At 39.4% G+C, this 26,024-nt stretch overlaps 2 protein-coding genes across 2 annotated transcripts; one reads left to right on the forward strand and one right to left on the reverse strand.

Moving 5' to 3' along the window:
• Nucleotides 1-1,728: 1,728 nt before the first annotated feature.
• Nucleotides 1,729-11,069, reverse strand: tbc1d13 (TBC1 domain family, member 13). Its single transcript, XM_034216156.1, has 12 exons — nt 10,787-11,069; nt 9,906-9,979; nt 9,784-9,824; nt 9,508-9,569; nt 8,920-9,019; nt 7,831-7,913; nt 6,769-6,928; nt 5,516-5,726; nt 4,427-4,590; nt 3,302-3,462; nt 3,134-3,191; nt 1,729-3,036 (listed from the first exon to the last, which is right to left on the reverse strand). Exons 1-12 carry the CDS (start codon nt 10,807-10,809, stop codon nt 2,971-2,973), a joined length of 1,203 nt encoding a protein of 400 aa, XP_034072047.1. The 5' UTR covers nt 10,810-11,069; the 3' UTR covers nt 1,729-2,970.
• Nucleotides 11,070-12,214: 1,145 nt separating this feature from the next.
• LOC117546070 (cold-inducible RNA-binding protein B-like) lies at nt 12,215-13,051 on the forward strand. Its single transcript, XM_034216157.1, has one exon. It carries the CDS (start codon nt 12,358-12,360, stop codon nt 12,874-12,876), a length of 519 nt encoding a protein of 172 aa, XP_034072048.1. The 5' UTR covers nt 12,215-12,357; the 3' UTR covers nt 12,877-13,051.
• The last annotated feature ends 12,973 nt before the right edge of the window (nt 13,052-26,024 follow it).

Below are 26,024 nucleotides of genomic sequence, written 5' to 3' on the forward strand. Positions count from 1 at the left end.
CTGAGTTCAATGGATGCTTCCTTCTGCACTTTCTCTCAGGACAACAGGGCATGTTTGGTTTTCTCTTTGAGGGAATAGTTTTGTTGAAGCTGTTGTTGGCCTGTGGAGAAATGTACTCATAAGAAATGACTCTGGAGAAGCTGCAGATAGAGCCATAAGAAATGAATGCAACTGATTATTTAGTGTTGTTTTTATAGGCAATCATTTAAGCTTTGTTAGTTCCAGGTTTAATATGTGCAATAAGTTCATTTCAATAAGTTCTGCAATAAACATTGAACCAGTCCGGCCCTCCACTAGTACCCATTTTTTTATTTTGGCCCACTGTGTATTTGAGTTTGACCCCCCTGCTTTAACCTATTACATTCCACCTCATTCTCCAGCAGCCAATCAGCGTGCTGCAGCCAAACTCTAAAATGGTTCTCCTCTCTCCTGCAGTCAGCCCGCCTCCTCCCCATCCACCTCCTCTCATCACATCACATCCAGTGCCAGGAGAGCCAATCCAAAGACCTCATCACACCCCCTCTTCATCCCATCTCCTCATCAAATCCAGCTCTTCATCATCATCACCAGTGTCTAGACCCCGGGGGGGGGGGGGGGGTTCCCTATATGCTCACGGCTGCATTTCCCCCTGTAGATATACGATTTCAGGATAGGGGTCTAATCACCAAAGATTTAACATTTATTATATGACGTGTCAATAATGTTCTTTAAACAACATGAAGTGTCTCCTGATTGAAATACTTGAGTCGCTCTGGAAATTATATCCGTTTCCACTTTCGCCATGCACATATACAAAAATGCAGTAGGCCTATGTACAAAATGAAATGAGTGATTGAGCAAGCATTTCCATTTCCCCCTTATTCATGTTAATATTTGTAAGCATTTCATCACAACGTACGTCTTCAGTATGAATTAAATGCTTCATTGAGTCACCTTCATCACGGTGACAAGGCAGGATATTTTACAATATGTTTGCAGATACACATTTACATTCAAAAGTTAAGCTTGATATACTCAATCCATGATCAGATAGTATGCGCAGAACACAAGATGGAACTATAAAAGAGATTTAAAACACCACGCTGTGTTTCTGTTCACACTGAACACGATCAGACTGCATTGTGCTAGCTAAGATATAAACTCCATGTTAACAAAGCAACTTGTTAAGAAAGGTTCATATGAATCATGAAGTCAAGACGGGGTTAACATCTTCTCTGTTCTCAGAAGATATTCTCCAGTCTGCAGTCACATGCTATGCTAGCTGCTTGTAGCTGATGTAATGCTAACTGTTAGCTGGGGCGGACTGGGACTAAACATCAGCCCGGGACTCTCGACCGGTCCACTTCGGTACCGCTAGGAAATTGTGAACGGGGGGAGGGGGTGCTAGTGACGTATCCGACCGGCCCACCTCGGTACCGCAAGTTAATACCGCTAGTAAATTGTCAACGGGGGGGTGCTAGTGACTTATCCGACCGGCCCACATCGTCCGACTTCACTTCAGTACCGGCCCATCGGGATTCGTCCCGAACGTCCCGATGGGCAGCCCGCCACCGGCAGCTACCATAACGATTTGATAAATGTGTGTTTTGTAAAGTAATGGGTTAACTGGACATAAATTAGCCTTTAATCCACAGGCTCATGACATACTTATGCTAGTTGTATTGACACAATGCAAGCATGTGGTGTTTTCAGGTGTTTATCCTTTAATAATGCACACAGGCTTTACAATTATTAGAAAATAATGTTTATTATTGCAAAGGGAAAATAGAATAATGTAGCTTTAGTCTTCTCACGTGCAAGTGTGAAGTGTTTTATGCAACCGACCACATTTTATGGTATTTGTTAGCCACCAAATATGTCTTTCCCTTCTACACTAAATTAAAGTTTGATATTGGGTTTTCCATCTCTTTTGTGTTGCTGACCGGATAACTCCTCACCACAGGGGGTTAAAGCCGTTACTCATGGGCAGCTGGCATTGAGGTCAGAATGCTAATCTTCTCTCTTCAGATTTAAATCGGAGTGTTTTGTTGATTCAACACTTCTTTGAGGCACACATCTTCTTTGAGGTCTCTTAACACATCGACTCCTTCGGTAATTATTATAGGAAAACATGGTTATGTTTCTCAAGTGACATAACAAGTATAACTGTGGTATCAGTATTGCACTGTGTTCAATATATAGAATAAATGGTTGTAATGCTTTATTACAATACTAATCCTTGTAAAGCCAGGTTTGTAAATCATGTTCGGTGTGAAGCAGCGCCACAGATTCTTGCCCTTCTCTCTAAATAATGTGATTTTACAAGGAAATGCATCACATTACATTCCCAATGGAACAAAGGCATTGTGTTTAGACATAACACTGAAGGAATAATGGGTTTTAAGGAGATTACTATGAAGTATTTACCAGGCCAGGCCCATCACTTCAGATTTATTTTACCCTGAAAGAAATGAACACAGAAACACCGTCTCCTGTTTTCACATAATTACACAGAGAAGTTGCTTACAATAAAAACGAAATAAAAAACACATCTCTCAAAGAACAAACATGCACTTTTGCTCGGTGAAACTTCTGCGTGGGGAACTCCTGGATGAGGTGTTCAACATTCGGTTTTCAAACTGGATCTGTAGTGTAACGGAGCTCCTGTCCCTCAGATTCAGTTCAGTAAAAGCATCGTGATCTGAAGAGGGTCCATGGCTGTGATTGGAGGAGGAACACCTGCTTTTTTTCTTCCCATAATGCATCAGGAAGCAGGTGGCATCTCCTCCTCACTTCAGAAAAAAATTCAGCTCGTCCCTTAAATGTTTTCACAGCAGTCCCCACTGACCAATCATAAGACATCAAGGTAAAAAAAAAAACGAATGCTGGGTTTCCCGTCTGTACGAACCCATCATAAGTCCTCCAACAACACGTTTGACACGACAATGATTCGTAATGTTCGAACTCTCACCTTCCACGTTAGAAAACTGGTTAGGAAGTATCCCGCAGATCTTTGGCCTTAATCAGGATGGTGTTGACGTCTGAGATGGGGTAATCCTGGGGAAACATCAGTGAAAATCAAGAGTGAATCCAGTTCTGAAACATTGTGTCTGATTATGAAGCTTTGGGGGTTTTACGCTTCACGGTGCCTCACCTGCAGGAGTCTCATGTTCACCGTGAAGTCTCCAGCCAGTAAGTTATCTCTGATGAGTCTGTGGCGGCAGAGATGGCAAAAGGACACACATCCTTTACTCAAGTAGAAGTACAGATACTCGTGTTTACAAATTGAAATAGGTGCAGAGAGCATGGAGAGGAGGCTCACATTAACATGGCGCAGCAGACCAGGATGAGGAGGTGGAATCTGTCCTGGTCGGAGAACAACGTGTCCCAGATCCGGATGACGTCGGGCAGGAGGAACTCCTGAGACAGCAGCAAGGTCAACCAGCGGAAAGTGAAGTACTGAGGTTTGATGTTTTGCTCCTCCTGGGGGGGGCAGAGAGGGCAAAAGTACACACGTCTTTTACTCAAGTAAAAGTACAGATACTCGTGTTTAAAAGTACTCTGGTGAAAGTAGAAGTACTGACTAAACTTCTTTACTCAAGTCAAAGTAAAGAGGCTTTGAAGTGTACTTCAGTAAAAAGTACCCATAACTAGCAGCTGTTTTAAAGAGTACCTGACCTCCCTTTATATTAATAGAACAATAATGTCATTGTTAGCTAATGAATGTTTCCATGCTGAACAACGGCAACATGACAACGTTTCCATTGGTCCCTCTTCTTTAGAGAAGACCAGGAAATGATGGATACACGGATCGTGTTCAAATCAATAGGCACGCAATGACTCTAAAGAATAATGATCACGCACCAAACACACATTCAGACTAAAGGAACCAGCTGTTTGGAAAATGAGAGAAGTAGAAAGTACAAGTATTTGAGTTCAACATGTAAGAAGTAGAAAGTACAGGTATTTGAGTTCAACATGTAAGAAGTAGAAAGTACAGGTATTTGAGTTCAACATGTGAGAAGTAGGAAGTACAGGTATTTGAGTTCAACATGTGAGAAGTAGAAAGTACAGGTATTTGAGTTCAACATGTGAGAAGCAGAAAGTACAGGTATTTGAGTTCAACATGTAAGAAGTAGAAAGTACAGGTATTTGAGTTCAACATGTAAGAAGTAGAAAGTACAGGTATTTGAGTTCAACATGTAAGAAGTAGAAAGTACAGGTATTTGAGTTCAACATGTAAGAAGTAGAAAGTACAGGTATTTGAGTTCAACATGTAAGAAGTCAAAGTAAAAAGTCGTCAGAAAAATAAGTAGTGGAGTAAAGTACTGATACCAGAAACATGTACTTAAGTAACGAAGTATTTGTACTCCACTACTTCCCACCTCTGAGGGAACCCACAGAGAGAACGTTCCCATGTTCAGGAGCAGGAAGTAAGAATGTTTACCAGCTTGAGGTAGAGCTCCAGGTCTCTCTCTCGCAGCATGGAGTACACGCTCTCCATCTTGTACGTGATGCCGCACTGAGAGTCGTCCAGGCTCTTGATGAAGTTATCTCTATTCTCTGACATCAGGTTGGTGAAACAGAAGAACGTATCTGCTTCAGCGTGCTCTGAGAAATATAGAGTACAGGACTCACAAATCACTTTCTACACGTCAGAAATGTAACACATCGACTGTGTTTCTATACACCGAATGAATGTATATGTATATATATATGTATATGTATGTATGCTGATGTATGTGGGTATGTATGCATATATAGGTGTATGTGTATATGTATGTATGTGTACGTACATGTTTGTATATATACATGTATGTATATGTGTATGTATGTGCATATATATGTGTGTGTATGTGCATATGTGTGTGTGTTTAAGTAGATACGTGTACATGTGTAGATATTTGTCATTTAAAAAAAAACCTGTGTACTTTTTCGTTTTATTTTACTATTTTTATTCGGTATTCAATTTGTCATTTTCGGGTCTCTAAAAATATATGATTTGCAAAACTGTACTTTTAATATAATGTGACCCCAAATAAAGAAAGAAATGTAACAAACAAACACTGCGACACCACTGCTGTGCAATATGTACCGAGTTAAAATGATTATTATTACTGCCTGCCTTCTTAGTATGACAATATTAATACTGTAACAATAATCTGTATTTAACTCTGTGCAATATATAATTGTATCTCTTACCTAGCTTCTACCACGCAACACAAGTGTATTATATCTCCCGGTTAACATCAATACCGGGGCAATCTACTTATTTATCTAAATAGTTATCACCGTAATAAACCGTATTTAATTTTGTCTTAATGTACATTATCTAATTTCATATTCTGTTCTCGTACATATCATATTCTATTTACATGTATATAGACTTGTTGCACTATTTTGTATTTTATCATACATGTTGCATTGTTGGAGGAGCTCCGGTCAGAAGGATTTCATTGCCATTTCTACACTGAAGCTTATGTGCATATGATGATAAAACATTTGAATTTGAATTGAATGATGAGATGTCACCGACCTTTCCACTGGCTGTTGGGGTCCGTGGCGAAGGTGTAGTAGATCGGCCCAACGACCTCATTCATGCCTTGCACGTAGGCGATGCCCGGGTTGAGTTTGGCGTAAATGAAGAGGATTCTCTCCACCACCTCCCAGTGAGCCTCACTCCCGCTGGGCAGCACCTCGTACTCGTTAGAGGGGTAAAGGTTCAAGGACTTCCCTGGAGAGCTGACCTGAGGAACACAGAGAGGTTACAGAGAGGGCTGAGTGGAGTACACACATCCTTTCCTCAAGTAGAAGTACAGATACTCGTGTTTAAAAATACTCTGGTGAAAGTAGAAGTACTGACTAAACTTCTTTACTCAAGTCAAAGTAAAGAGGCTTTGAAATGTACTTCAGTAAAAAGTACCCATAACTAGCAGCTGCTTTAAAGAGTACCTGACCTCCCTTTATATTAATAGAACAATAATGTCATTGTTTGCTAATGAATGTTTCCATGCTGAACAACGGCAACATGACATGACCAGCTCGAGTACGCTAGAATTTGAAAATACGCAGCTGGAAAAAATCTGCCTCTTCCTTCAGAGTTCCTCCTCCAACACACATGAACACGCACATGACCAATGAGGGCACGAGGTAAGTTTGTGCACAGATGGAAGGCTGACAGGCAGGTAGGCCATCCACTTACTTTAGCCGGCTCAGGCGATTGGTCGTGCTTTTTACAGCACCACGGCTTCCACTGATGACATGTTTTTATGTATTTATTGTCAAAGTATTTAAGATATTCATTGCTATCGGGATGTTAAGAGCATTCCATGGAATATAACAAGTGTTTCTGAAGTGAATTACCTACCCTACCTTTATAGGAAAAGGAAATGTGAAGCTACTCGGACAGATACAGGTGCTGCCGTTCCTCACAACAACACAAATGTTGCTGTATGGTTTGTGGCAGTAAAAGTAAAATAGATCATAGAATCTGTGATCTAATATATATTTAACCGGCAATAGTTTGAACATTTAGATTAAAGCTGAAGACTTTGAATTCATGGTTTCACTTTGTGGTTAATGTCCTTTCTACTGTAGATATGTATACATACACTTGCTGCTGTTTTTAGATTTTATTTATATAGCTTTTTCCACCTTTATAGAAGTTAATGCCAGAACACCTCGCTGCTGTGAATGAAATCATTTCCCTACTCTGTTCATTTTACATTTTACATTTGACACACACACACACACACACACACACACACACACACACACACACACACTTACGTTGGTGACTCCACTGCGGTTTCGGTTGACGGTCTGTGATTTCAGCGTGGTTTGTTCCACTCGTCTCCGGAGCGTCTCGTAATCGTTCTGAGGGTCCAGGATCAGCTGGCAGGGGTACTGAGTGGGGCGCTGGAAGAACGCCATGTCTGGGTACAGCCGCCTGAAAACAATCACCCGTCAGCTCTCATCTACTTCTCAAGATTTCAAGATTCAAGGCTTTTTATTGTGTTCATAGCTACAGTGTAGATATGTCAATGAATATCTGAGGTCACAGGCTCCTCCCACAGTGCAACACAATAAAACAGATACAATAGAATACCCCAAGTGAAGGAGTTCAAGTATCTCGGGGTCTTGTTCTCGAGTGAGGGAACAATGGAGCGTGAGATGGGCCGGAGAATCGGAGCAGCGGGAGCGGTACTGCAGTCGCTTTACCGCACCGTTGTGACGAAAAGAGAGCTGAGCCAGAAGGCAAAGCTCTCTGTCTACCGGGCCATTTTGGTTCCTACCCTCACCTATGGTCATGAAGGATGGGTCATGACCGAAAGAATGAGATCGCAGATACAAGCGGTCGAGATGGGTTTTCTCCGCAGGGTGGCTGGCGTCTCCCTTAGGGATAAGGTGAGAGATTCAGTCATCAGGGAGGGACTCGGAGTTGAGCCGCTCCTCCTTCGCGTCGAAAGGAGCCAGTTGAGGTGGTTCGGGCACCTAGTAAGGATGCCACCTGGGCGCCTCCCTAGGGAGGTGTTCCAGGCACGTCCAGCTGGGAAGAGACCAAGGGGTAGACCTAGGACCAGGTGGAGGGATTATATCTCTTCGCTGGCCTGGGAGCACCTTGGGATCCCCCAGTCAGAGCTGGTTGATGAGGGGAAAGGAACGTTTGGTCTCTCTGCTGGAACTGATACCCCCGAGACCCGACCACGGATAAGCGGGAGAAGATGGATGGATGGACAATAGACATAGAGCAAGTGCATACTCTACCTGTTACTGTACTAATGACAATGACGTCACAACATATCAACTATCTTAACAGATCTTCAACAACCTTTTTTTTTTAAGCCGTACCTCACATCCTTGTCAATTTGGAGCAGAATTTCATTGTCTTTGAAGTAGTTGTTCCACCTGCTGTCTGGGTTCGGATTTAGCGGCTGAAAAAACAAAAACAAAGCACAGACACACATGTGAGCAAAAGGCAGTTTATATAACTATTTATTTATAGCGGTTCCTCATCATTTGATTGTCAGTGTGAGACTGAAATGTGTCAATATTCTTTCCCTTTTCTTCAGACTGAATGCAGCAATGGTGCCAAAATCTAACCAATGATTGCATGTGAATGGACATTTCAAGCTGTGGTAGACATGGAACTGTAAGCAATAGAAAGGTGATTTAGTTCTTTAATAAACAGATCTAAAAACAAGCTTTTCCCTCTGTCATTACGGGCTACTCGAGTGGCCAATAATGACAATTCACTTCATTTAAAATTCAATAAAGTGTTTCAAAAGTAAAAGGGTGGGAATACATCACATAGCTTCTGTAAGTTATACAGATATGTGTGAGATCTATGTGTGTATTTTTCTGATTTGGCCTGATTGATGTGTGTGTGTGTGTGTGTGTGTGTGTGTGTGTGTGTGTGTGTGTGTGTGTGTGTGTGTGTGTGAGAGTCTGGGAGTGAACTTCTAAACAATACTTAGGCAAAAATCTGCTCAGACTCTGGGATCTGTTAGCAGAGACATGCCGCTAGACAGACGATACACATAAATAATAATCACTTCCTTTACAGTAAACTCCAAAGCTAAAGCCAACACAGACAGTAGAGTCTTGTGCGGTTTGGTTCTACGACAGTGTGAGTCTTCATACACACACCTTCACACTGTCTTGTGCAGACACCATGTTTAGTTCCTAGTGGACATAGGCAGATGTCAAAATGAAATTCACTAATACACGTAAAGTACGAGTTAATCTTTATACGTCAGGCCACACTGCCTCTTTAAAGCTAATCTATTAACATTCTCCTGCATGCATTGCCTGTTTGTTTTGCTTACTTGTGACCAAAGTGCACTCCACACAGCATGGCTTTATTGAATCAGGCCTCACTTCAGTTTAACACTGCAGTGATAAAAAAGGAAAAACGCCAAGTAGGCAGAGTGGACTCACATGGTCCTCCATCGTCACATCTTCTCTGGAAAGACCCATGTTGGCTTTGGCGATGCCAGGCTGGATGATCATCTCTCTTAGGAACTGGGTGTACACCTCCCTACGAGAGACACAGCACAACATGGCAGAAAGTGGTTAAAATGACCGTTAAGAGAGTTATTTAGGGTCTAAAACCTCCTGATCCACACACACACACACACACACACACACACACACACACACACACACACACACACACACACACACACACACACACACAACACACACACACACACACACACACACACACACACACACACACAACACACACACACACACACACACACACACACACACACACACACACAACACACAACACACACACACACACACACACACACACACAACACACACACACACACACACACACACACACACACACACACACACACACACACCACACACACACACACACACACACACACACACACACACACACACACACACACACACACACCACACACACACCACACACACACACACACACACACACACACACCACACACACACACACACACACCACACCACACACACACACACACAACTTGCCTCTGCTTTTTGAGGAAAGACTCCCATAATGTCTGATCGAGAGGTAGATAGTTGAGAAGGATCTGAAAGAAGAGCAAAACAGTCACACTCAGAATATCATTATTAGTTTAAGGAACATGCTTTCAGTCAATTTCATTACAACCTTTTCAATTAAATAGTGCACAATGTGTAGTGTCATGGCGGTGCTAGTACCCAAATCCAGAGTCGCTAAAACAATGAGAGGTTTATCATAAGAACACTGAAGTTCTTCCATGTGGTGCACAACGGTTTACTTACTTTCCAACAAAGGGCTCGTATGCCTCCTTCAAACGGGATTCCTAGGTTGAATAGAAAAAAGGATGTTCAAATACAGAACAATGAAATACTCAGATAAATAAACATTAAGATGTTAAAGTTACCGCTGAAGCACAGCTCCCTCAGCGTCTTCAGATTGATGTTCTCTTCACTCAACGCTACTTTGAATTCCTGTATTCTGAAATGAGACAGGAGGTGAGAACCAGTTTAATATCTGATGTACGCTGAGTACTACAATGTCAACGTACGATACATTAACAGACATTTATTTATTACATTATTATATACAGCTTTGAGAACACTTTAATGATCAATCATTATAACACATCATATATATATTATTCTGAAATGGACCAATCTGCACAACGACTACTTTTACTGTCGCTACTTTAAGTATATTTTGATGAGAATACTTTTCTACTTTCACTTGAGGAACATTTTGAATGCAGTACTTTTACTGTAACAGAGTATTCCTACACTCTGGTACTTCTACTTTTACTCAAGTACACAATCAGAGAACTTCTACTTTTACCAAGTACAAGATCCGAGTACTTCTACTTTTACTCAAGTACAAGATATATATGAGTACTTCTACACTTCTGTCTGTTTTCCACCTAGTCAGATAATGGAGCTAGCTGGATATGCTAGCTAACAGTTAGCCTTAATGAAGTACGGTGTGTCAGCTGATGTGCTAACAGGGAGCTAGCCTATCTAGCTACATGAAACGATGAAGTTGCAGTGTTTGTTACCGTTATCTTTGTATCGTGACATTACATTTAGATCACATGAGGATTCACACATGTATTATCTTTGCATGTATTGCCCTAAACTTGTCTTTTGTTTGATTAGCTGAGCTGCTGCTAGCTAAACAGTGAAGTTATTGTCAGTTAGCAGTTAGGATGCTAGTGGATACCATAAATAATGTAGCAGCAGTTTGTGAATGTCATGCACATCATGCTAAAACACACCTTTAGATGTGTCCTACCTGTTTTTGTACGCAGTAGTCATGACTGAGCAGGTGGTGGTGTATTACATTAACTGTTTCCAAATGAAGAATTGTCCAGAGGGAAGTCCTCCTCTCACTTCCGTCTTCACAACAACACTGTGGTCGTGTGACAGCATGGGCGGTTCTACTGTTCAACATATATTTAACTTAAAGCCAAAGAAGTGACATGTAATGTGCTACTACTCATCTACCTTCATTACCAGTGATAATTATACCACAATAATACCACTTTACCTCAGCCACAATGCAGACTCTATGCATTACATTAATGCACACAATGTACAACAATATCTGTTTTTTTAAATTATTATTATTTATTATTACTACCAATTTGTATTCCATATTTTATTCCTTCTTATTCCATTCCGTTGCAATGTAAATACTGTTATATTTTGCTAGTGGAGCATCGCAGCGGCGAAACCGTGCCGCGCCACACTAATTGCGCAGCATAAGCGCATAGGTGCGCCGCATTTTCGGTTCAGTTGAAGCCCCCTCCGCGAGGTGAGGCCCATAGGTGAGGCCCCACGCAGTCTGCATGATCGGCCTGTAGGGAGAGACGACCCTGCATATCATGATAAAATACGATGTTATGTTCATGTATATTTAAATACTTTATATAAGTGTTACTATGCAGTTCCTCATTTCAGCACTAGATGCCCCCGTGACAATGTAATTCAATAGACCATGATAGTACCAAAGACAAGCAAAGATCATTTCCTGTCTCCTGTGAGCTCAGTCTAATGTATTTATATTGCAAATAACTAAATTAATATATCAAGGAAGATAACAAACATGTGTACAATACAAAAGGCAGTAAGCAAGGGCGTTTTTGTAAACGTTGGTCAACGTTAGATTTAAAATGTCGACAGTTTGAAGAACGTAATGGCTTTGTTATCAAATCTCGCGAGAATTTGTCGATGAGACACATTTGTCTCGAACAAAGACCCCTTTTCCCCTGATTTATCCGTCTAAAAAATGCCATGTTAATGCCACAGTGTATGGAAGATGTGTCATGTGAAATATGACTCATTTTGTGAGTATTGTTGGAAACAGTCTGTTATAAACACGTGTTCACGTTCACTTCTCACAGGGCTTCTTCTTCTTCTTTCTCGAGTGTATGGCTGTTTGCATCCAGCTTAATGGCGCATTACCGCCACCTTTCTGTTGCCAAGTGAGGTACAGACAATACTCATAGTTCACATTCTAAAGCCCTCACAGTAACATTACATTTATAAAAAAACAGAGAAATAACACAAGTCCTATGAAAACATCCCCGTACCTCTTTAACATATATAACAGTGCCCTTTCACATTATAATTTAAATCCGGCATTTTCTCAGAAAGAGGCGGAGCTTAAACTGGGCGGAAGCCACGTGGTACCGTCACCGGATATTGCCTCTCAGTGCGGCCTTAAAACTCCATGAGTCTGTTCCATGCGTCTCTCAGTCCTAAGCCGTCTCAACGACCAGCACCCGTGCCTCCTCCTGCAGCGCCTGCTCTTCAGATTCAATAGTCTCCTACTACTGAAAAGCCCAAAACGACTTAAACATCATGTCGGACGAAGGTAAACTCTTCATCGGCGGTCTCAGCTTCGACACCAACGAAGAATCTCTGGCTGCGGCCTTCTCCAAGTTTGGAACCATCGAGAAGGTGGACGTGATCAGAGACAGAGAGACCGGCAATTCCCGCGGTTTCGGCTTCGTGAAGTACGACAATGCCGAGGATGCCAAAGAAGCAATGGACGGCATGAACGGAACCACCCTTGATGGCCGGTCAATCCGCGTCGACGAGGCAGGACAAGGCGGCGGCCGTGGTGGAGGAGGAGGAGGATCAAGAGGTGGATTCGGGCGCGGAGGTGGCGGGAGAGGAGGTGGTGGATATGGCGGCGGTGAGAGAAGCTATGGCGGCGGCAGCGGCGGAGGAGAAAGAAGCTATGGCGATCGATCAAGCTACGGTTCCGGCGGCGGAGGTGGCGGCGGCGGCTACAGATCTGGAGGCGGAGGCGGTGGCGGATATCCCAGAGGTGGAGGAGGAGGCTACAGAGGCAACCGCGACGCTGGATACGAATAAGCATTCTTCCCACTGGCTTAAAAACCGTGGTATAAATATAATTGTGTTGATATGGACTAAGTAAAGTTGTGTTTTCCCAGCAAGCTCCATTCACGGTGACAAAGCACCATAATACTTTGACTTTGAGTTGATTTTGATAATAAACAGCCTCAGGCATTGTGAGTCACACATGAAATCGGTGAGTTTTTTTATTGTTGTATGGGTAAATATATTAGCCGTTAGCTACGCGGATTGCAAGCAGATGAAATTACGGTCGCCTAGGACTCTTCAGATAAAACTGTTCTTTATTCAAAAATACAGATTCAAAATGGTACAAGTTGAAGTGTTTGATATTAGCAGGAGGCAGGTACTTGCTTTCAAGCAGTACACATGGTAAAAGGTACAACAAATTTAGCGGGAGTGTGTGCGTGTTCGGTGTAATGACGTACAACGGCCTCGACAACTTCTGCAGTCCTTTCAGCCACGTGTTAACAACCATCGTTTTTCAGACACGTAAACTTACCAGTGAGGTCACTGTTGAAGTATTTAATGTTTTAGAACAAAACGTGACCCGTTTCTTAAATATGTGTCAACCACAAACCTTATTTTAAGCTATTTTCCTAAATCTTATGGAGAAATTACATTGCGTTTTTGTCGAGGGAACCGGAAGTGGTAAAATGCTAACTCACTTCGGAGTTTTAGGGCGCGTCACTGCACCACTCTTATTGTGCAAATATTTTTTTCAAAATCCCAAATTATATACAATGAAACGCATAATTTAGAAGAGATTGGAGTATCCTTGTATTTTCTGTGAATTGGGAGGGTAAACAATTTTTTATATTTGTGATGGGGTTAACACAAAATCAAATAATACACTAATCTGTGTTTTCTACTCTTTTTAAATGTGTACCCGTAATTGTACAGTTTGAGTTAATGTGATAAAACCATAGGATAAAACACGATGTTATGTTCATTTATATTTAAATTGTTTACATAAGTGTTACTATGCAGTTCCTCATTTCAACACTAGATGGCGCCGTGACACTGTAATTCAATAGACCATGATAGTACCAAAGATAGTCTCCTGTGAGCTCAGTCTAATGTATTTATATTTTAAATAATAAAAATATATCAGGGAAGATAACAAACGAGTACAAAAGGCAGTAAGCAAGGTCGTTTTTGTAAACGTTGGGCAACGTTAGATTTAAAATGTCGACACATTTGGACGAACGTAATGGCTTTGTTGTCAAGTCTCGCGAGAGTTTGTCGATAAGACACATTTGTCTCGAACAAAGACGGTCCATGTACTTTTTGTCAGTTTGAGTTTTCGTTTTTGATTCAAAATGGGAAACCAAAGCCATTTTCCCGTTTATGTTGTCTGAATCTTAAAAGGGATAACGATAAAAACCTAATTAAAAAAGGCTCCGTGTATATTTTGTTAGATTTTTCGTTTGAACCAAATGCCAGCCTTTTTTCGGTTTAAATCACGAACGAAAAAATGGGAAACCATAGCCGTTTTCCCGTTATGTTGTCTAAATCAAAAACCGGATAACGAGAAGACCTAATTTAAACAAAACGGTCCGATTTTGGTTTTTGATAACAACTTCATTCAATTTTCCGTTATGCATTGAAGAATGAAAAAAAGCAGTCAGTTGTGGCGGAAGTTAAAGAACATCTTTCAAAATAAAACGGGGATATAATGGCAATGCTGTAAAAGCTCAATCCTGGAACCCAGAAGTCTGACGAGGATACGTTTATTTCTGCATTCATATGCCGACATGTGTTTATAGAGATCAACCATAGACTGTATATATAAAACAAGTATGCAAGCTCTGCATCACTTTATTTCGCTGACTTCCGGTTTGTACTGTGTCGGTAAATCCAGTGTCCAGCTTGTGTGTTAACCATAGGTTGCAGTCGAATAGTCAAAAAATCAGCTCCTAACGTCTATCCTTTGACCTCTGAGTGAAACGTCACGGGGTTAAGGGATAGTGGATAGGAGAATTCAAAAGGATTTAGGAGAATAGACTGCGGTGCTTAGAGAATCCGACTGCACTTTCACTATCCGACGTCTTTATGATGCGCCAGGGCACGTCATGAATGTGCGTCTGCTGTGGGGAAACTACAGTTTTCTATACAGCGGACTACAACATGGATGTTCAATAAGAACGAGGGGCTCCTGTGAACTCATCCAGAGACTCCGTGCTTTGATGCTTTATGCTTTATGAACGTGGACAACAGAGAAACAGATTCTTCAGGACCAAAGCTGGAACTGAAATAAAAAAGGAAAGTGAAGCTTCTGCTCGTCCCCCTCTCCCTCCGGTCCACATGAATACAAATTATCCCTATACGTATTATTGTATAAAAAGATCTTAAAATCAATACAAATGTATTCATTATAAACCTTAGTCCTTAACAGCCCCGGACAATTCTCCCTCAATAATATAATACCGTATAATACATTAACCGTGCTTTACCTGAACCTCATCATGACACTATAGAGGACGGCAGATGTGTAATTTCCCGTGTTCAGTGAATGCACCAGAGGCAAGACACCAGACCAACCAGAGAGTTGAATGGGGTGAAAGGGAACGAGTGTGCTGATAAATGAGCAAAAAGTGCACTACAAAAGGAAATAACATTACCAGTTCAACTTGGAGAAGGAAAAGCAGTCATTAAGAAGAAAAGGATGGAGGTCTGGCAGAAAAGGTGGGAGGAAGACCAGAAAGGCAAAGAGTATCATCAAGTGCAAAAGACAATTACAATAAATATGTATAAAGAAAGAAGCAGAAGGGAGGACATCATGATAGCTACTCAGACTGGATCACACAGCATTGAATGATACGCTGTATGTCATGGGGAAAAGTGACAGTGTAGGACTAAAGAACATGTGGAACATATCTTGTTACATTGTGTCATCGATAAAGCTGAAAGAGAAAAACTAAAGGATGAAGTTTTAGAGGCAGAGAGGGAGAGGGAGAGGGGCTGGTGTTCTGGGAACAGAAGAAGAGCTACCGGAAAGGTACTGTTTAGGGGTAGGACACATAATTAAACATTAGGTCAGGGAAGATCATAGAATAGAATATCTTTATTGTCATCACACATCAGTGTAACGAAATGCAGTTGGCATCTCTCACTGCAGTACATAAATAAGAACACATCCATATAGTGATAAAGCAGATATAGTAGCAATAATCAGGGTCATCACTTAAAAGCACTTTACCAGAATGTGAAAAATACATTTAAAATATTATTTAACAAAGAAAAGCTACAATGTTTAAATATAAATACTAAAAATATCTGTTTGATACTTAATAAATATATAAATAAATAACATATAGTATTTTTGGCTGCAGTCTTTGATGTGTTTGTATGTGTGCATGTTCAAAGTTATAGTGAGTTTTGTGGTTGGACAGGGATGGAAGTGATGGAGGCCACAGCGCTGGGAAAGAAGCTGTTCTTCAGTCTGTTGGTGCGTGACTTTATTGACCTGCACCGTCTGCCGGACGGCAGCGGTTCGAACAGTGAGTGGCCGGTGTGTGATGTCTCTGATGTCACTGCTGTAGATGTTGTGAAGGTTGGGCAGCTCAGTCCGATGCGCTGAGCAGCCTTCACCGCCCGTTGCAGGTCCTTCCGCTCTGCGGCTGTGCAGCTGGTGTCCCACACAGTTATGCAGCTGGTCAGGGTGCTTTCAATGGTCGACCGATAGAAGTTTACCAGCAGTTTTTGTGGAAGCCTGGCCGGTCTCAGTTTCCTCAGGAAAAACGGTCTCTGCTCGCTGTGCCTTTTTCACCAGGTTTGAGGTGTTAAATGATTGGAGATGTTGACTCCAAGGAACCGTAGGTCTTCCACGCTCTCCACTGCTTCTCCATGGATGTGGAGGGGGAGAAGGACTTCCTTTTTTGTCCTCCTGAAATCAACAATGAGCTCCTTAGTTTTGGAGATGTTAAGGACAAGGTTGTGCTCCTTACACCAGTCTGTCAGATGTTCCACCTCGAGCCTGTAGGCTGTCTCATTATTGTCTGTAATAAGACCGACTACTGTGGTGTCGTCTGCAAATTTGACTATGGAGTTGGAGGTGTGAGGTATCATCTAGACTCTAGATTCTAGAGAATTGGAACGGCACTTATCATGGCTGCCACTGAGATACTTCCGGGTCATTTCACTCCGTTAGGAAGGTTCCTAAGCTAAATGGACTATTGGACTGCAACCATAGACTGGTGACATCAACAACGTCATGTTTGTTGCATACCTGCAAGATTTACCTGTGACAAATGTCAGCGATGTGAACAGAACTGTCGCCCTGCTTTCACCTGCACCCAGCAGCAAGCGGGAGAACGATATCTCACACAGTCGACCCCTAACACAGTTCACACAGTAATGGAACAGTTGTTAAGCATTATTTTGTCCAACTAGTCTCTACATTATGAATGTGATGTTCGTCTAAACTGCTAAGAAGCTGACAGCTGAGTTAGAACAGAAAGACATGCAGGCCATAATCACTAGACGCTCTGAAGAGGAATGTGTGTAAGGCTTGAACTGAATTGAAACACTGTCCATTAGTTGATTAATAAACAAGACATTCAAGTCAAAGTTTTAGGCATTTTCATTTGTAGCACGCTGTAAATATGGACTGAACACATGCAATGTGGAAACACACACATAGGTTTATTCTCAATACTCATAACAGTATCAGACACAATGACTTCACTGAGAGTGAAGATGACTTGAACATAGTTACTGTATGGTACTGAAGACAACATACAGTATATTGCATTTACCTCTAACTCTCTCTCAAAAAGTGGCCTCCATTGTTGTGCACAACAAAGTGTTCAAGCTCAGGTTTCTAAGTGATATCATTTTAACTTGTGCATTCTGGGTGCAGGGGCTTGATAATTGAGTGTGGTATTTCAGTGGCAGTGTTTAGCAAACAACACACAGGCTGTCGGTTTTGAATAACGTGTCAAATGTAAATAAGAGTGTGTAGTTATTTGGTCAATCCAGTGTCCAGCTTGTCGCTGTGTGACAACGTCATGTTTGTTACGATACCTGCAAGATTGACCTCTGACAAATGTCAGCGATGTGAACAGAAGTGTAGACCTACTCTCACCTGCACCCAGCAGCAAGCGGGAGACATGTTTCAAGTTGTTCTTATGAAGTTACGTCTACAATTAGGAGGGTGAGTAATTAAGCTTTTATTTATGTAACGTTAAACTTATTGTTTTTCTTCAACAAGTTTGACTACATTGAAAGACAGAGGAGGGACAGCATGTGCATTCTTAATGAACATACTTTGTGTTTTAGTGTCAGGGAGGTGTTATGCTACAGGTCCATGAGGACAGGCCCCACAGTAAGGTCAGGATGAAGTGTTGCTGTCTTCGTTACCGTCTGGTTCAACATGTTCCTGGGGATTCGGCTCATTTCAGACATTACATTACATTGCATTGCATTTAGCTGACGCTTTTATCCAAAGCGACTTACAATAAGTGCGTTCGTCCAACAAAATACAACTTGAAGAAAACAGAATCATATAAGTACATCAGGTTTCATAGAGCCAAAACATTTCAAGTGCTACTCAACTGGCTTTAGATAAGCCAGTCCTTTATTAGTATAAAAGTGCTTCGTTAATAGTTCTATCGCTCGAAGTGGAGTCGAAAGAGATGAGTTTTCAGTTTGCGCCGGAAGGTGTGTAAGCTATCTGCTGTCCTGATGTCAATGGGGAGCTCATTCCACCATCTTGGAGCCAGGATAGCAAACCCACGTGTTTTCGCCGTTGGGAACTTGGGTCCCCCTCGCAGCGAGGGCGCAGCGAGTCGTTTGGCTGATGCAGAGCGTAGTGCACGCGCTGGGGTGTACGGTTTAACCATGTCCTGGATGTACGAAGGGCCAGATCCATTCGCAGCACGGTAAGCAAGTACCAGTGTCTTGAAGTGGATTCTAGCAGTTACCAGAAGCCAGTGAAGGGAGCGGAGGAGCGGAGTAGTGTGGGAACATTTAGGAAGGTTGAAGACCAGACGAGCCGCTGCATTCTGGATGGACACAGCCAATAGTGAAACATACACTTTAATATAACTAGCACAAGGTAGCTACTCCCCAGAAATGGACTGACTGGTCTGTGTGTGCTGCACAGAGGTCACAGTTGTGTTCTGTTCCTGTTCTGTTGTTAAAGAGTTATTTTTCTTCGTTCATAGTATAAAAGTAAATCATTCATATCTGTATAAGTAGTTGTAAGTATAGAAAACATTTAGGAACAAAGACTTCTTATTTACTCCTTAAAATAGCACAATGTTATTAAACCAAAATGTTACCCTAAAGAAATAATACAAAGCAAACTGAATACGTATTTATTTAGTTTCTCTTCTCACAGGTGGGGCTGAAAGACTCGACCCCCGTTGAGCTGGAGCATCATGGCTGCAGCCGGTGTGACGTGTGTTACTCTCCTGCTCCAGTCACATGACTCCCAGTGGGTCCCAGTACTCAGCTCTACAGAGCAGCAGTGGTACAAACCAAGAACTATGGCAAGTCTGAGAATAATGTCATTGTAATACAAATACTAAAACTACACACTCATCATGTCTCATCATTTCTATATGTTGCTTCCACAGTGTGTGAAACCAGCCCGGTAGAGAACATGGCTGGATGTCCGCGATCCAAAGCAGAGAACAATGTCAGAGAGTAAAGTGAGAGATTAGTAGTTATGTGAAAGTAAGCTATGCACACAGAATAGTTGATGTGTTGATGTCTCTGAGAGCTGCTGGATCTGTCTGCCCTCAAAGTGCCAGGATCTACAAGGACTTCACTGCTGCTTCTGCACCATAGGTATCCCTGTGAGGTGCCACTAGTGGACTCTGCTCTCATGCTCCACCACCATGCTCCACTACGGTCTGGCTATAGACTACAACCTGCATGCGTTGTTGTGAACATCAACAGCTGCCCTTAAGGGGATAGTTGTGGTCTTTTGAAGTGGGGTAGTGTGTGGTGTATATCCATAATCAGCGTACTACCTACAGTAGACCAGTGGAGAAACATACAGGAGCCCCGGCACAGCAGAGCCATGTGCTGCTGAGGACGTGGGAAAAAGCAACATTTATTTTATCCACCCAAAAAAGCTACATCGGTTTAAGTGTACGTTATTTAATGCTAAAAATAGCGATTTTTTTTTCAGGTGGGCCTTCAGTTTTGGGTGGATAAAATAGGTTTTGCTGCTGTGTGTGTGTGGCCTATTAAAGCTTTGTGCAATTACCAAGACACAAACTGGTACTTTTGGCACAATTATTAAACTCAAGTTGCCTTTCATCTATTGAACAGATATGCTCAATCATAGTTTGATATTCCAAAATACGCTTTTTGCAAATAACTACTCTATAGCCTATTAGATAGTTAGTGTGTTGTTTGCAAAACACTGCCACTGAAATACCACACTCAATTACACTGAACAAAAATATAAACGCAACACTTTTGTTTTTGCTCCCATTGTTCATGAGATGAACTCAAAGATCTAAAACATTTTCTATAAACACAAAATAACCATTTCTCTCAAATATTGTTCAGAAATCTGAAAGAATCTGTGATAGTGAGCACTTCTCCTTTGCCGAGATAATCCATCCCACCTCACAGGTGTGGCATATCAAGATGCTGATTAGACAGCATGATTATTGCACAGCTGTGCCTTAGGCTGGCCACAATAAAAGGCCACTCTGAAAACGTGCAGTTTTGCTTTATTGGGGGGGGTCTGGGGGGGTCCGAAAACCAGTCAGTATCTGGTGTGAGGGGTAGGGGTAGGGTAATGTTGTGAATCGAGTGGCCTGTGTTCGTCGTCCATACCATAACCCCAGCACCACCATGGGCCACTCGATTCACAACATTACCCTAACCCTACAGATTCTTTCAGATTTGTGAACAATATTTGAGAGAAATGGTTATTTTGTGTTTATAGAAAATGTTTTAGATCTTTGAGTTCATCTCGTGAGAAATGGGAGCAAAAACAAAAGTGTTGCGTTTATATTTTTGTTCAGTGTATCAAGCCCCTGCCCCCAGAAGGCACAAGTTAAAATGATATCACTTAGAAACCTGAGCTTGAACACTTTGTTGTGCACAACAATATTTTATCCAAAAAATATAAAATATATAATAATATAATCAAACTGACAAAACGTACACAGAACAAAGACCCCCTGATTTATCCGTCTACAAAATGCCATGTTAATTTAATGCCACAGTGTATGGAAGATGTCTGTCATGTGAAATATGACTCATTTTGTGAGTATTGTTGGAAACAGTCTGCAATAAACACGTGTTCACGTTCACTTCTCACAGGGCTGCTTCTTCTTCTTCTTCTTCTTCTTCTTCTTCTTCTTCTTCTTCTTCTTTCTTCTTCTTCTTCTTCTTCTTCTTCTTCTTCTTCTTCTTCTTCTTCTTCTTCTTCTTCTTCTTCTTCTTCTCTTCTTCTTTCTTCTTCTTTCTCTTCTTTTTCTTTCTTCTTCTTCTTCTTCTTCTTCTTCTTCTTCTTCTTCTTCTTCTTCTTCAGTGTTTATTGGCGGTTGGCAAACCAACCTGTAGGCGCATTACCGCCACCAACTGGACTGGAGTGTGGACAAGAGACTATGCAGAAAACAAGAACCAAAACTCTAGATTATTTTAAATGTATCAATTTCTCTTAGAAACGTAATGATCTCACAATATATATTGCCTGATGTTTTCCCTAACAGCCCTGATAGCGACAAGTCATGGCATTTTGCTTTCTTCAGTGTCTGGAAAATCACATTTCTCTGAGTACTATATTTCCTGCAAAGCAGTAAAGCATGCTCAACAGTTTCTGGCTGCAGTGTGTACACTTTCCGGTTGGATGCTTTCCTATTATACTTAAAGTATGATTGAGACCTGTATTATACTTAAAGTATGATTGAGACCTGTATTATACTTGATGTATGATTGAGACCTGTATTATACTTAAAGTATGATTGAGACCTGTATTATACTTAATGTATGATTGAGACCTGTATTATACTTAAAGTAATGTAATGATTGAGACCTGTATTATACTTAAAGTATGATTGAGACCTGTATTATACTTAATGTATGATTGAGACCTGTATTATACTTAATGTATGATTGAGACCTGTATTATACTTAAAGTATGATTGAGACCTGTATTATACTTAATGTATGATTGAGACCTGTATTATACTTAATGTATGATTGAGACCTGTATTATACTTAAAGTATGATTGAGACCTGTATTATACTTAAAGTATGATTGAGACCTGTATTATACTTAAAGTATGATTGAGACCTGTAATACAGGTCTCAATCATACTTTAAGTATGATTGAGACCTGTATTATACTTAAAGTATGATTGAGACCTGTATTATACTTAAAGTATGATTGAGACCTGTATTATACTTAAAGTATGATTGAGACCTGTATTATACTTAAAGTATGATTGAGACCTGTATTATACTTAATGTATGATTGAGACCTGTATTATACTTAATGTATGATTGGGAACCTGTAATTATACTTAAAGTATGATTGAGACCTGTATTACTTAAAGTATGATTGAGACCTGTATTATACTTAAGTATGATTGAGACCTGTATTATACTTAAGTATGATTGAGACCTGTATTATACTTAAAGTATGATTGAGACCTGTATTATACTTAAGTATGATTGAGACCTGTATTATACTTAAAGTATGATTGAGACCTGTATTATACTTAAAGTATGATTGAGACCTGTATTATACTTAATGTATGATTGAGACCTGTATTATACTTAAAGTATGATTGAGACCTGTATTATACTTAAAGTATGATTGAGACCTGTATTATACTTAATGTATGATTGAGACCTGTATTATACTTAAGTATGATTGAGACCTGTATTATACTTAAAGTATGATTGAGACCTGTATTATACTTAAAGTATGATTGAGACCTGTATTATACTTAATGTATGATTGAGACCTGTATTATACTTAAGTATGATTGAGACCTGTATTATACTTAAAGTATGATTGAGACCTGTATTATACTTAATGTATGATTGAGACCTGTATTATCTTAAAGTATGATTGAGACCTGTATATACTTAATGTATGATTGAGACCTGTATTATACTTAAGTGATGATTGAGACCTGTATTATACTTAATGTATGATTGAGACCTGTATTATACTTAAAGTATGATTGAGACCTGTATTATACTTAAAGTATGATTGAGACCTGTATTATACTTAATGTATGATTGAGACCTGTATTATACTTTAAGTATGATTGAGACCTGTATTATACTTAAAGTATGATTGAGACCTGTATTATACTTAATGTATGATTGAGACCTGTATTATACTTAAAGTATGATTGAGACCTGTATTATACTTAAAGTATGATTGAGACCTGTATTATACTTAATGTATGAATTGAGACCTGTATTATACTTAAAGTATGATTGAGACCTGTATTATACTTAATGTAATGATTGAGACCGGTTATTATACTTAAGTATGATTGAGACCTGTATTATACTTAAAGTATGATTGAGACCTGTATTATACTTAAAGTTGAGACCTGTATTATACTTAATGTATGATTGAGACCTGTATTATACTTAAGTATGATGGAGACCTGTATTATACTTAAAGTATGATTGAGACCTGTATTATACTTAATGTAGGATTGAGACCTGTATTATACTTAAAGTATGATTGAGACCTGTATTATACTTAAGTATGATTGAGACCTGTATTATACTTAATGTATGATTGAGACCTGTATTACTTAATGTATGATTTAAGACCTTTATACTTAAAGTATGATTGAGACCTGTATTATACTTTAAAGTATGATTGAGACCTGTATTTATACTTAAGTATGATTGAGACCTGTATTATACTTAATGTATGATTGAGACCTGTATTATTAAGTACTTAAAAGTATGAATTGAGAGACCTGTATTATACTTAAAGTATGATTAGAGACCTGTATTATACTTAAGTATGATTGAGACCTGTATTCTACTTAATGTATGATGAGACCTGTATTATACTTAATGTATGATTGAGACCTGTATTTACCTTAAATGTATGATTGAGACTGTATTATACTTAATGTATGATTGAGACCTGTATTATACTAAGTATGATTGAGACGCTGTATTATACTTAAGTATGATTTGAGACCTGTATTATACTTAAAGTATGATTGAGACCTGTATTATACTTAATATGATTGAGACCTGTATTATACTTAAAGTATGATTGAGACCTGTGTTATACTTAAGTATGATTGAGACCTGTATTATACTTAAGTATGATTGAGACCTGTATTATACTTAATGTATGATTGAGACCTGTATTATACTTAAAGTATGATTGAGACCTGTATTATACTTAAAGTATGATTGAGACCTGTATTATACTTAATGTATGATTGAGACCTGTATTATACTTAAAGTATGATTGAGACCTGTATTATACTTAAAGTATGATTGAGACCTGTATTATACTTAATGTATGATTGAGACCTGTATTATACTTAATGTATGATTGAGACCTGTATTATACTTAAAGTATGATTGAGACCTGTATTATACTTAAAGTATGATTGAGACCTGTATTATACTTAAAGTATGATTGAGACCTGTATTATACTTAAAGTATGATTGAGACCTGTATTATACTTAATGTATTGAGACCTGTATTATACTTAAAGTATGATTGAGACCTGTATTATACTTAAGTATGATTGAGACCTGTATTATACTTAAAGTATGATTGAGACCTGTATTATACTTAATGTATGATTGAGACCTGTATTATACTTAAAGTATGATTGAGACCTGTATTATACTTAAAGTATGATTGAGACCTGTATTATACTTAAGTATGATTGAGACCTGTATTATACTTAAGTATGATTGAGACCTGTATTATACTTAAAGTATGATTGAGACCTGTATTATACTTAAAGTATGATTGAGACCTGTATTATACTTAAAGTATGATTGAGACCTGTATTATACTTAAAGTATGATTGAGACCTGTATTATACTTAATGTATGATTGAGACCTGTATTATACTTAAAGTATGATTGAGACCTGTATTATACTTAAAGTATGATTGAGACCTGTATTATACTTAAAGTATGATTGAGACCTGTATTATACTTAAAGTATGATTGAGACCTGTATTATACTTAAAGTATGATTGAGACCTGTATTATACTTAAAGTATGATTGAGACCTGTATTATACTTAAAGTATGATTGAGACCTGTATTATACTTAATGTATGATTGAGACCTGTATTATACTTAATGTATGATTGAGACCTGTATTATACTTAAAGTATGATTGAGACCTGTATTATACTTAAAGTATGATTGAGACCTGTATTATACTTAAAGTATGATTGAGACCTGTATTATACTTAAGTATGATTGAGACCTGTATTATACTTAAAGTATGATTGAGACCTGTATTATACTTAAGTATGATTGAGACCTGTATTATACTTAAAGTATGATTGAGACCTGTATTATACTTAATGTATGATTGAGACCTGTATTATACTTAAAGTATGATTGAGACCTGTATTATACTTAAAGTATGATTGAGACCTGTATTATACTTAAAGTATGATTGAGACCTGTATTATACTTAAAGTATGATTGAGACCTGTATTATACTTAATGTATGATTGAGACCTGTATTATACTTAATGTATGATTGAGACCTGTATTATACTTAATGTATGATTGAGACCTGTATTATACTTAAAGTATGATTGAGACCTGTATTATACTTAAAGTATGATTGAGACCTGTATTATACTTAAAGTATGATTGAGACCTGTATTATACTTAAAGTATGATTGAGACCTGTATTATACTTAAGTATGATTGAGACCTGTATTATACTTAATGTATGATTGAGACCTGTATTATACTTAAGTATGATTGAGACCTGTATTATACTTAAGTATGATTGAGACCTGTATTATACTTAAAGTATGATTGAGACCTGTATTACTTAAAGTATGATTGAGACCTGTATTATACTTAATATGATTGAGACCTGTATTATACTTAAAGTATGATTGAGACCTGTATTATACTTAAAGTATGATTGAGACCTGTATTATACTTAAAGTATGATTGAGACCTGTA

The sequence above is a fragment of the Gymnodraco acuticeps genome, unplaced genomic scaffold (assembly GCF_902827175.1).
Source record: "Gymnodraco acuticeps unplaced genomic scaffold, fGymAcu1.1, whole genome shotgun sequence".
Taxonomy (NCBI): Eukaryota; Metazoa; Chordata; class Actinopteri; order Perciformes; family Bathydraconidae; genus Gymnodraco; species Gymnodraco acuticeps.